The sequence below is a fragment of the Rattus norvegicus genome, chromosome 5 (genome assembly GCF_021556685.1).
Source record: "Rattus norvegicus strain SHRSP/BbbUtx chromosome 5, alternate assembly SHRSP_T2T, whole genome shotgun sequence".
NCBI lineage: Eukaryota > Metazoa > Chordata > Mammalia > Rodentia > Muridae > Rattus > Rattus norvegicus.
In genome coordinates, this window is record NC_141538.1 from 82,543,759 (window position 1) to 82,556,158 (window position 12,400).

Sequence of the window (12,400 nt, forward strand, 5' to 3'; positions counted from 1 at the left end):
CCTGAGGGAGCATCCAAGTATCTTTACTCAAACACTAGGTCCAGCATCACCTGCCTCTTTCCTCTCTGTAACTCTTCCTTCTCAGCGTGTGCACGTGACATACAGTCTGAGTCCACTAGCATACTCAGGACACCAATCCCTTAACTGTCCCTTCCACCTAGAATGGTCCTCTGAATCACGTCTGTCCACACACAGTATTTCCTCTGGCCTGCCTAAACTTACCCTAAATCACACTACATGTAGCTACTTCTTCCTTTCAGCAGTGTCTGACCCACAAGCAGACTTCTACCTGAGCATGCTTCTCTGGTTGGCCCCTCACCCTGGTCCCTGCTTGTGAAGAGTATCCTATGATAATAACCACTGTATTCTGTCCCTGTCCCCAGAAGTCTGTTAGTTTGGAGGATGAGGCTGCTTAGGCTTCAGCTGGGACAAGGACCTTGGCAATGGGGTAGGGGACAGTAGGAACAAGTCACCTTGGCATGTGTGTTGAGCAACTCAAACAGCGCCATGACCAGGGCCTCCACAGAGATGGTGCCACCACGGTACTGGTCTAGGTAGTACATCATGGTGGCACGCTCCTGCTCTGTCAGCAGGTGCCGGGCTTGGTCATCCAGCAGTGCACGTGTCTGATTCCCCAGGCTGCTCAGGGTCACTTGGGAGCCGGCTGGGCCCTTGTAAAATCCTGGCTGAAAGACAGAAGGACACAGGCCAGAGGACTGTAGGCTACTGGGGAGCCAGGAGCATCGTTGCAGAGGGGAAGCTGTGGCTTCTAGAGGTGCGATGATGGTCTCCGCACACATGGGAGTCGCTCCATCCTCCTGGAACGATGGCATCATGTGGTGCCATTCCCCTGCCACTTTCATAGTTGCCTCTTGTGTATCCTTGAGCCCATCCGTTCACACACTGTGTGATCCTCCGGGCTTCGACATCCCTCTTAGTAAGCTGGTGTGATAAGAGTCCCTGCATTTCTAAATTACAATTCAGATCTATACCCCTAACCCATGCCAAATTATACAGGTGGGCCTCACCCTGACCAGCTGATGCCACCCAGTCTCTCTTCAGATTCCCTGGCCCACCCTGTCATCTTGCCAAGATGATCTAAAATGATCTTGGAAACACAGACTTTCTGTTTACCTACAAGGTGCTTGCTGCCTCTACTCTCCATGGTCCCAGAGCCTGTGAGAACAGGTCAGCCTGGGCCATCACTCTGTTCCGAACCCTGCATTTCCCAATTCTATTCTCCCACTCACCCCGGAGCATGCTCTTGCCTTGTCATGGTTCACACCTCAACTTCTGTCTGTGACCCCCAGGAGGTTAGAGACCTGGTAACTTCTGTTCACTGCCCTTACACCTAAGGCCAGCACAGTGGGTGCTTAGCTGGATGGCTTGGTTGAAGCTCCCTACAATGTACAAGCCCCTGGCACACTCTGCTCAGATCTGAGGGGAGAGGAAGAAGATGCTGATGATATCCTGTCATGGTCTGAATATGCTTAGCCCAGGGAGTGGCATCATTAGGAGGAGTGGCCTTATTGATGTAGATGTGTCACTGTGGGTGTGGGCTTTATTACCCTCGTCCAAGCTGCCTGGAAGCCAGTCATCTCCTAGCTGCCTTTGGGATAAGAGGTGGAACTCTCAGCTCCTCCAGCCCCATATCTGCCTGGACATTGCCATACTCCTGCCTTGATGGATGGAACTTCTAAACCAGTAAGCCAGTCCCAGTTAAATGTTGTCCTCATAAGACTTGCTTTGGTCATGGTGTCTGTTCACAATAGTAAAACCCTAAGACATGTCACGCAAAGACACCTACCTTGTTTGTCCCTTCTTCTGTGAGGTCCCCTGGAAACCTATGGAGAGATACAAGCCCCTTTCAGCACGTTAGTGCACGGAATGAGGTGCACACAGGGAAGGCTCTGTTGGAGAGGGAAAGCCAGGCTTTGTATCTGGCATGGTGGCACATGCCTGTGACCTCAGCACATCTAAGTACCATGGCCACTGCTTAGGGGTTCTGCAGGGCATGTGAGCCCGAGACCTACAGATGGCTTTGAGCCTTCCCCATTAGCAACATATTCAGCATCGCCACACCATGCAATGTAGTCTCTTGAGTGCTCCTTGTCCAGACGGGACTCAGAGTTCTCAGGCTGGCATGAGAGCAACGGAGTCGGGAATCACAGGTGTGAGGAGAATAAAGGACCTCTGACAGGTGATCTGGGTCAGCCATCCCCTAGGACGATGGGGAAACTGGAAACCCCCAGGGGAAACTTTAGGGACACCTTAGCTCTAGATCGCATTTTCATGAGAAAATGTAAGCTTATGCTGTACGAGTTTGGAATTTTAAGAAATAACCAGAAACCAAGTTTTTAAGTGGGAAATCCGATTTAAAAATACATTGGAAACTAGCCCTTTAGATACGTGTAACACTATGAAGAAGAAAGGAAGGGAATGAAGGAGAGAAGTTAGATACTGTTGTGAGTGTCTGACCAGAAGTCACCAGCCACCAGGTGGAGATGTCTGGTGGGGACCACAGGTGACACAGGTTACATTACTAGCAGGCATACAGCCACCTGGCCCCTGGGCCTGCTTTGGGCTTCTGAGATTCCTTCATCCCAAGCATCTAGTGGGGTCCTCTCCGCAGTACGGGATGGGCAGCAGAGCCCACATTTAGAAGCTCCTGGATGCTCTAAGCACACAGTTCAGATGGCAGAGACAGGAGCTCTGTGTGCTGCACTTCAGCTTTCTGTGAGGACACTGGGGCTAGGAGAGGAGGGGAAGGGCCCACACCAGTGCCACCACACGAGTGGAGTGGATCTCAGGCTGAGAACACCAGACTGGGAGTCCCATGGAGGCAGATGAGAGGAGCAATGACTCTCAGAAGGCCCCCCAGGATCCCGGAACCCCATTCCTGAGGCCAGACCCTGCTGAGTTGGTGATGCTTTCCCCGATCCGGGAACTGGCGATCCACTTGGTCTGGTCCACGGTGGTACGTGCGTGGGGCAGCCTCCCGACGTCCTTCACGGTCAGGATGAGGTGCCGGGATGACTTGAGCAGCTTCACTGCCTCGTCATGCAGGATGCTGAGAAAGCTCCGCCCGTTCACCTCCAGAATCTGGTCCCCAACCTGCCAAGACCCAGAACTGTCACATGGGCTGACCTCATCCAGCTCTCCTCTGGCCAGACTGAGATGAGGTCAGTGAGGTTCAGGGAGGCTGTGACGCCTGAGGGTCACATAAGAAGGAAATGACAACGTGCTTTCCAACCCAGAGTCCAGCTCTTGTCACTTAGCCAGTAGGTCTGCCATGACATTCCCCGAAGTGCCCCTATCAGAAGCAAGCCAGCTCAGAGACCGGGATCAGATGAACTGACTGGAGGATGGGGCGAGAGGCAGGAAGGGAGATGCCATCTGATTCCACGCTGTTGAGATTTCTCATCTACCACACATTCTCTTTTTCATTTTATGTGCATATATGAGTGTGCTCCATGCACGTGTGCCTGGTGCCCATGGGGGACAGGAGATAGGGTGGGATCCCCTAGAACTAGAATTGCAGGTGGGAACTGAACCTGGGTCCTCTGCAAGAGCAGCAAGTCCTCGTAACTACAGCGCCATCTCTCTACCCCTAGCTCACGTTCTTTTGAATCTTTAGAATGCCAGTGATACTGTAACTCGCTAAAGGAAGTTTAAGAAAACCCACACTAATGAGACACCCAGCCTCCCACTGAAGGCCCACACGATGCCGGGAGACTTATGGCAGCAAGCAGTTTTATTTTGTGATGGAAAACAATGGACAAATGAGCGTGTTTAAGATTAAAAGATAAAATGACAGAGACAAAACCAACAGCCTTCCAATGAAAACAAATCTGAAACAAAGCCAGAAGGGATGGGAGGAAGACGCTGCCGTGCAGGGAGGGGCACTGGACGACCCTGAAGGGTGGGGACTCCGAGGACTTTCTCTCCCAGAAGATTCTCATTCCCACAGACAGGACAACACCATGCCTTCTGTAACCTGGAGGGCAGCTGCCCTCTCCCTGCTGCCTATTCTCAGCTATATTTCTTTCCCTCCTGAGTCCACAGTGCCAGCAATGGAGGACTGACTCTCCCATGGCCTGAGCTGGTTGTCTTTGGTGATGCTGCTGCCTCAGACCTGAGCAGAAACTTTTTTATCTGTCACTGATGCCTAATCTGGGGAGAAGAGGTATTATTTCTCCTCAGGAAAAGTTAGACAGTAGGGTGCCCACGCTCAGTATGTGATCACAGCACTAGTGAGGGGAAACCTGGGTCAGTCTGACCCAAGGCCCAACCGCTTTCTCCTCCTGCAGCCAGTTGCTGCTAGGGGACCACATGGCTTGGCTTCATTCAGATCCAGCCTATCCCAAAGCCACCTTCCTTAGCCCTGCCTGCAACAGCTGAATCTTGACTCTGATGCAACCACTAGCCCCACCTGTATTTCTCTAGCTAGCTCTTCAGCAAACCTCATCCTACCTCCCCCTTCCTCCCCCTTCCTCCACCCTTGGTGGCCTCTCCCCTTGGCCTCCACCTGCTCATCTAGTGGTTCCTGAGTCAACTCTTCATCTCTGTGTGTTTATATCCAAACAGCCACAGTCATTGTGCAGGAGTCTGTTAACGTGGTTAAGAGCTTCAAAGACCATCCGACATGGCCTCAAGTTCTGCCCCTGCTACTCCAATGCCATGTGACACAGCCCCACAACCTGCCGCCCTTTCAGTGGCTTCCATGCCCCACTTTCCCCTGGTGGCTGTGAACTGGGACCTTGGTCAAAGACTTTCAGCCTCCAAATATCTAGCTATCAGTGCCCGTATCTACCTACCACCGAACACTGGCACCACCCACAAGGACAAGTCTCCCCGTTCCCACAGGTCTTCCTGGTTAACATCCAAGAATGTGGATAAAGAATGTGGAACAAGGCCCAATACTGCCTTAGGAGCTGCCAGCAAGTAAGTGCAGCTTCCTCATGATGGTTTGAATTTTGTCAGCTCTACCTTGGCCTGCTCTGAAGCTCAGGCCAGGACGGCTGCTCCAGGCACTAGTATTTCTGGGCATGGAGGGGTAATCCACCTCTCTCCAGGGTCACTTGCCTGGTGCTGTCAGGCAGCACCTCCAGGTGTCATGGCACTGTTCTACAACCTCTGCTGCAGAAGCCACAACCAAGGCTGCACCTCTCACATTCCAGTGTTTGGTTTCCGTAAGTGTCCCTCTGCAGCTGTGACTTTTAATCTTCCTTTCCACGCACTTTACTTCAGTGTGCGGTTTAATTAAAGGCGCTTGCGTCTGGGAGAGCAGCTGTGTCCAGACGTGCTTCTGAGAGCCAGGCTCTGGACCCCGCTGGGGAAGGCCTGCAGAGAATAAGCCCATTCCTAGACTTGGAGGCTGGACGGGAACCCAGAGGAAACATAGGTCAACTTGTCAGGTGGGAACTTCAAATACTGGCACAGGCGTAGAATGGTGGATGCATGGTCCTGACATCCAGGACCACTGTACAAGTCCTCTCGGTGGCACACCTTGCTTATGTGAAACTCTAGAGCCATGGACTCCCTGATGCTTACTGCTTAGGCCTAGCAGGCCCAAGAGAGAGTTCATGCAAATCACCTGCAGGGACCAGGCTGGTGGGCTACTGTAGTTCTGAATGTCAGTCTTCCTCCTACCTTGGATTCAGCACCACCATTTCTATGGTGTGAGTGGTCCAGCACAGGGCACTTCAGCTGCACCCTGGGTATCTCCATGTTGGAATCTCAGGTTGACTGGCTAAGTATTACTACCTCTGGTCTGATGGATAAACCTATCCCTGTGGGAGGAGGCAGAGGTGGCAGGGCTTCCTGGTCATCCACCCAGCTGGAGAACTAGAGGTCATGGGAGCAGGACACAGGTCACCCAGACGGACTGGCACTTGTAAGCTCGATTCCCTCAACCATTTTGGCCTCTTCCTCCAGGGTTGAATTGAAAACTACCGTGTCTGAGAGTTGGGATGGGGCCTCCATAATGCCTGTCCGGCATCTGATCTGGTCTGAGTCACTCCACTATGTATAGATTCCTTTACTCCCTCCCATCCTCTCCTTGTAGGAAGGACAATGAGCTCTATATAGTTTCGTTTTTGAATGCTGGGTTTCCAGTGAGTGGAACTGTTTAGGGAGAAGTGGGGAGTAGGGAGTGGTGTGCCTTTGTTGAGGGAGACATGCCACTAGGGGTGGCCTTTTAGGTTTACAAGCTCACACTAGGCCCAGGATCTCTCTGCCTGTAACTAATGCATCAGATGTGAGCTCTTGGCTACTGCTCCTGTGCCATGCCTGCCTCCTGCTACACTCCCAGTCATGATGATAATGGACTAATCCTCTGAAACTATAAGCAAGCCCCCCGTTAAATGCTTTCTTTTAAAAGCTGCCTTGGTCATGGTGTCTCTTCACAGCAGAACAGTAACTGAGACCAAAGGCTTCACACGCCTCAGCGGCTGTCAGGACAGGGGTTGATGCTCACTCTGACTCTTCAGTTGACAAACCACTCTTAGGAAAGGCCATTGTGCCTCACTCAGTGTGTTCCATGGGGTAGGGAATTGTCTCCACACTGCAGCCCTTCTTCAGAGGGCAGACAACTATGACACAGTAGTCCAGTGGCTCGCACCACTCCCTCAAGTTATGCCCCAAGTCTCAAGTGTTCTCAACTGTGGGATGGGCATAGTGTTCTGGCCAGTCCCAGGTCACTGTGAGAACCAACAGAAATACCCAGTGCCAAGACAGGACACAAGGCTCTCCATCTGCTTCCTTCCAAACAGAAGAGACAAGCTCAAGGACACCAGTCACACAGGAATAAGCAGTACCAATCCATGTTCTCGGGCTCCACCCTCTGCCTTTGCCACCTTCATCACCCTGGTGCAGGAAGCAGGGGAGGGCTAGTCAGTGATGGGGAGATGGGCAGGTCTGTCTCTCCATTGCTTCCTCTTCCCCTTGGCTTATGTTGTGAAGTTGGAGTAGATTAATTTCACCCTCTCAAACAGAAGCCATGAGCTCTGTTCATGGAGATGTGACTCTTTTCTTCCCAGCCCACAGTGAGATGAGAAATAAAGGGGCCAAGATACAACATCCATCAGTGCTTACCTTAAGTTTCCTATGCATGGAGAAACTGAAGCACTGCACAAGGACATGTGGTAGCAATGGCAAAGCCCAGCCCTGGAGCCAATGCAAGGGAGCTTTCAACCCTGGCAATGTGATGGACTGACCACCTACTATTGCTCAGCTTGCTATGGGCACTGACGGGAGCATAGGGAAAGACGGCAGCTTGTTTTATTGGTCACCACAGCCACTGTTTTTGGCACTGGTGATAGAGAAGGAGAGCTGGACCATGGGAGTGTCCTTCATTCTGAGGCAGAACAAAGCCTCTTCCATCAACCCCAGGCCACCCAGTGCCAGGTTCATGTTCTAGCGCTCTGAGAAAGTGAGAGACACAGGCACAGACAGGACACTGCTTTCCTCTGAACTTGGCCACCAGGAGGCAGGATCCATACCCTACATTGTGGGGCCCCCACACGAACACCAAGGAGATGGCCCTCAGAGGCAGCAGGGTGGCTCATGCAGCCTCCAAAAGAGCTGAAAAAGACAATTCCATGGGTCCATACATGGACCAACACCCTGATGTGTGACAGACATTGGGAGCCTGGTTCTTTGAAGGGGACCTCAGAGTCTGGGCCCAATTTCTGATTCTGCTACGTACACTCTGTGTATGTCATCTCACTGACCAGTTACTTCCTGGGAAAACTCAGGAAGTAGCAGTTGCTATCCATGAGTGGGCTAGCACACCCTCCACTGAGTCTCCCACACTTCAGACAGTACATATGAAGTACCTGACAGGCACTTTCAGGATGAACTTCGAGCACAGGACACTGTTTGTGTGCATCATGCTCAGCACTCGTGGCTGCCTTCTGAAAATTCCTGCTTACTCAGATACCCTCATCACTTACTCAGCAACTCAATCCTGCTATTCCATCCTCAGAGTCCCTTCCGCCATACCCACCTCTTCTGCTTTCAGCATCAGCTAACCAACTCCCCCCATGGACCACCCTGAAGCTCCCACTGTCGTCTCAGCTTCCACTCAGAACCGAATATGACAAGGCTGAGTGTGTGGCCTTGTACCCCAGCCTTCACAGTCCCTCGATGGAGCGCTGACCCCTTCTTTAAGAAAAGACACACTCTGAGGGCCTCTCACAGAAAAATGTTTCTCTGTCTATCTACACACACACACACACACACGCATACACACACACACACGTTCCAATAGAGGAAAGAGGAAGAACAGTCATCAGCAATAACTTGAATTTCTTTCAGGGAGTGAAAACTTTCATTAGCGAAAATCGTGTTCTCAAAGATCTTCTAAATGATAATCATCTGATACAGCTGGAATTTTAAAAAAGGAGGAGGAGAAAGGGGAAAGACATGCTACATACAGTGAAGCACACCTATATTCCCAGTGCTTGGGAGCTGAGGCAGGAGCATTGCAACTTTCAGGCTGGGCTGGGCTACCAGCAAGGCACCCTCACAAGGAAACAAACAGGCCAGCCTGACCTCCCCTAACCTTCTACCCTGGTCTTCACAACATGCACACCATAGGAACTCCATTCACACCAGTGACAGGGTTTGAAAAAAAAGAGAAGCAAGAAGAAACGGGGATGGGGTGGCTGTGGCTCTGAGATCCCTCAGCAGAGGATGCTGGGAAAGACGTTTGCCAAGAACTCCATCCCTATGCTGAGCAGAGAGAGATGGGATCATTCTCTTGGGACACGCAGGGAAAGAACCCAAGGGCTTCCTGCTTCTGGCCCTCCATCCTTCCCAGGGCTCCACAGAACTAAAAGGTTTCATGGAATCCTCTAGGGCTCTACTGAACCCCAAGGACCCACTGAAATGGACTTTGTGGTCCCAAGTGAGGCCCTGCTGATTACTATGTCACCTCAGCTTGCATCCCCGTTCTATTAAGGAGTTTTATTGCAATTATGAATCTTTAATAGTTTTCCATGTCAGGTATAAAAGTTTAATGGGCCTCCCCACCCCTTTCACTACAAGTGAACAATGCAGTTTTAATGAGACAACATGAGTTTTTCCCAACAGTTCAGAAGCCGGCAAACCTTGCGCGTATTTAAAGAAACAACAATGAAGGATCGAGGTCAATGTGAAGCTGCAGGGGTTGAGAGGGACTGGTCACACACTGCATCTCTACGGACTTGGATCCTGCCCAAGCAGAACCTATCGAAAGGACGACGCGGCATAGCCCACCCAGGCTGAATTCCAGCACGTGGTGCCCGCCTGCTCCTTGCACAGGAGGCCGCCTCCCTTCTTGGACCCTAGGCAGAGCCGCAGTCTCCTTGGAAGCCTAATTTAAGGCTTCAGATCAACAGTGGGAAACCTGAGGTCAGACACGGGGAAGGACCCACCCAAGGTCAGGCTGAGGTGAAGGTCAGAGGTCAGTTCTGGAGGTCATTCCTGGGTGCTTTACAGGGGGAAATCACGAGGAGTTCAATGCAGGCAGAATAAGCCACAGCACACGACCCTCCCAGGGCCTGGCTTAGGCCAGCCTCCTATGCTGTTTAGCTCTGACCTTGATCCCACCCACCAGGCAGATAAACTAAGGTTTCCTGTTTTAAGGAAGAGAGCAGTGAAGCTCAGAGAGGTAAAACGGTTTGCCCAAGGATGTCCAGCATGCCAGGGGCAGAGTAGGATGACCCCAGATGACTTGAAGGAAATCTAACCCCAGTTAGTTCCAGAGGGAAGGGAACACCACAATGGAATATTCTAAGAACAACTGCTACATTTATATTTTTTAACATTAAAAAAGTCCCCTTTTATTAAACATATATTCTTTTCTCATACAACATAACTTTATAATCCCATACAATATGAACCATTTCCCCTCCCTCTACTCATCCCAGTCTATCACAGCAGTACATTTAAATTAATTAAAATGGAATTAATTAAACGAAGTGAAATGAAAGTCAGTTCCCCAGTACAGAACCTCCATTTCTTTGACCACCTGCTGTTAAGGCTACCTCAATAAACCAAGTCCCTCTAACCCAAGGCCTTCCCCAGTATCTCCCTGTAAGCCTGCTCCTCCACCAGGCCCCCCAGCTCCCAAGCCCCACCTCCAGACTCCCTGGCTGCAGTATCAGGGCCCATCTCACTCACAGGACACTGGAGCCCTCATGCCTCCAGCTTCACTCTGGACTAGTCACAGTGTCTCCAAAGCAGCCCCCTGTGCTCCGTCCTCAGTCACTGCCAATACTGTCCTTAAGTGGCAAGAAGAAACTGAAAACTGATCACATCACTCCCCATCCCCCTTAAACCCACCCTTTCCAGTGGCCTCTAAGTGTCACCCTTCCCTGACTCCGAAGGGACCATAGTGGTATTCCATCCCACAATTCCCTATCACTTTTTCTTTCAGTGCAGCCCTACCTGCCATCTCTCTATTCACCAGCACACAGACCTTCCCCTCCTCCACACTGCACATACTGCTCCTCTGTCCCAAACACTCCTCCCTCTATTCATCGCCTGGAGCCCGGCTGCTCAAATAGCACTGTGTCCAAGGCAGGAGTCACTGACATCCTCCTGGTGCCAAGTCACTATCTGATCCTGCTGGATGCTAGAATCCAAAGCCAGTGATCTGCACCTCTGGAACAGCACCACCTAGAAAATGTTTAATTTTAGTTCCCTGGGATGAGCAAATAGTCAGTGAAGTGAACGGATGGATGAGCCATTGAGCTGGACCCTGGCCTTGGGCACCTGCACACAGGCGTGGGGTGGGATGTCTCCCTGTTAGGTAAATGCTGGGTTTGACAAGGCCTGGACTTGTGGAACCCAACTCCACAGAGTGAAGCAGGGAGGAGCAGCTGAAACATCACACATTTGTTTCTGCTGAAAGTAGAGAGTCCTGGGAAAACAAATGTGTTATAAATCTCCTTATTTGACAAGAAGGGAAACTGGAGGACTAGGAAGATGGCTCAGTAGGTAAAAGTGTTTGTTGCCCAAGCCTGTCTGTCAACTTGAGTTCAACCCCTAGAACCAACATAAAACGCTGGACATCCCTACCAGGAGATGCAGAGACCAGAATACCTTGGGAGTTCTCTGGCTTTAAAGTACATAGCACAGTGGCAGAAAAAAGAGAGGCCCTGACTCAAAACAGAGTGGGAAGACTCCTAAAAGTAGTTCTCTGACCTCCAGTTATCCTCTGGACTCTACACACAGAGGCACGTATATGCCTGTATTCATACACATGGATAGAATGAGGGAGGAGGGGAGGGGAAGGGGAAAAGGGGCGGGGGAGTAAGAAATGGAGGCCCTTGAACTTCCAGTCTACTCGGGCAACTGGCCAGCTGTGGCCTACCGACTCACTTTGGGATTCTTAATGGACCTTCAGTTCTCAAGTTCAAGTCCACAGCCTTCATAAGCAAACAGTGACCAGCCAGAAGATACAATAGCAGGGGGAATACCATTTGTGATCAGAACAGAGACAAATCCTTAGGAACAGACAAGAAGCATACAGTACCATATAAACCAGATTTGGAGCCATTCCATATCAACAGATTCGAAGGGCAGAGGCAGAGGCAACCTGAAGGGTTGGGCACCGTTTGGTTGCAGCTCTTTGCTAACTCTTTGCAAAAGCAGCCTAGTAAGAACTGCAGCCAGAATTTGTCAGGGGTTAGCATAGAAGTTCACGTGGAAAATAAAGTTGTATGTGAATGGCCTTCAGTGTTTACTGCAGGGTAACTTGCTTACAGCAGTCCTTGGTCCATTGAGAAACAGCACAGGGAAGCATGGCTAAGGTCCCCAGCACATCTGAGCAGGTGGAAGTTATTCCCCCAGGCTGGTGATGGCAGGTGGGAATCCACGTGAAACTGCTGTGCCGGACCCTCACAGCGATGCATGACGCTACGGCTCAATAAACAGGTCAGAAGACAATTCAGCAAAGGAAAAGGCTCAAAAGTGTGTGCTCCCAACTCTGTGACACTGTGGACAGACAGGAGCATGGAGACAGACGGGAATATAGAAACGTTGAGAGGATTAGAGGGGCTTGGGAGCTGAGAAACAGAGAGACTACTGGGGAGGGAGGGTAAGTGGGACATGGGGGTTTGGGGAGGGGAAGCTACGTGGGATGGCACTGAAATATCAGCCACACGGTGTTAACTCATCTAAGAGAACCCTCGGAACTATGATCACGGATGTAAATTACAGGCTCCAGTGAGCAATGTAAACCGCATGGGCTCATAAACTAGAAGACAGCAGGCAGGCAGGTCTGGTGCTGGAGCAGCAGCTGAGTGTGCACATCCCGATGCATAAGCAGGAGGGAGAGAACGATAACTGGAAACGTCATGGGCTTTTGAAACCTCAAAGCTTGCGCCCTCCCAGTGATGCACTTTCTCCA

The 12,400-nt window shown here is 51.0% G+C and overlaps 1 protein-coding gene across 23 annotated transcripts in view; it reads right to left on the bottom strand.

Annotated features, from left to right (window-relative positions):
• Whrn (whirlin) overlaps positions 1-12,400 on the bottom strand; it is an 84,071-nt gene that overhangs the window by 16,968 nt on the left and 54,703 nt on the right. For all 23 annotated transcript variants that reach the window (NM_001389267.1, NM_181088.2, XM_087548999.1 and 20 more), the window contains 3 exon segments: positions 474-686; positions 1,808-1,844; positions 2,912-3,114. In NM_001389267.1, coding sequence (NP_001376196.1) covers positions 474-686; positions 1,808-1,844; positions 2,912-3,114 — 453 coding nt within the window.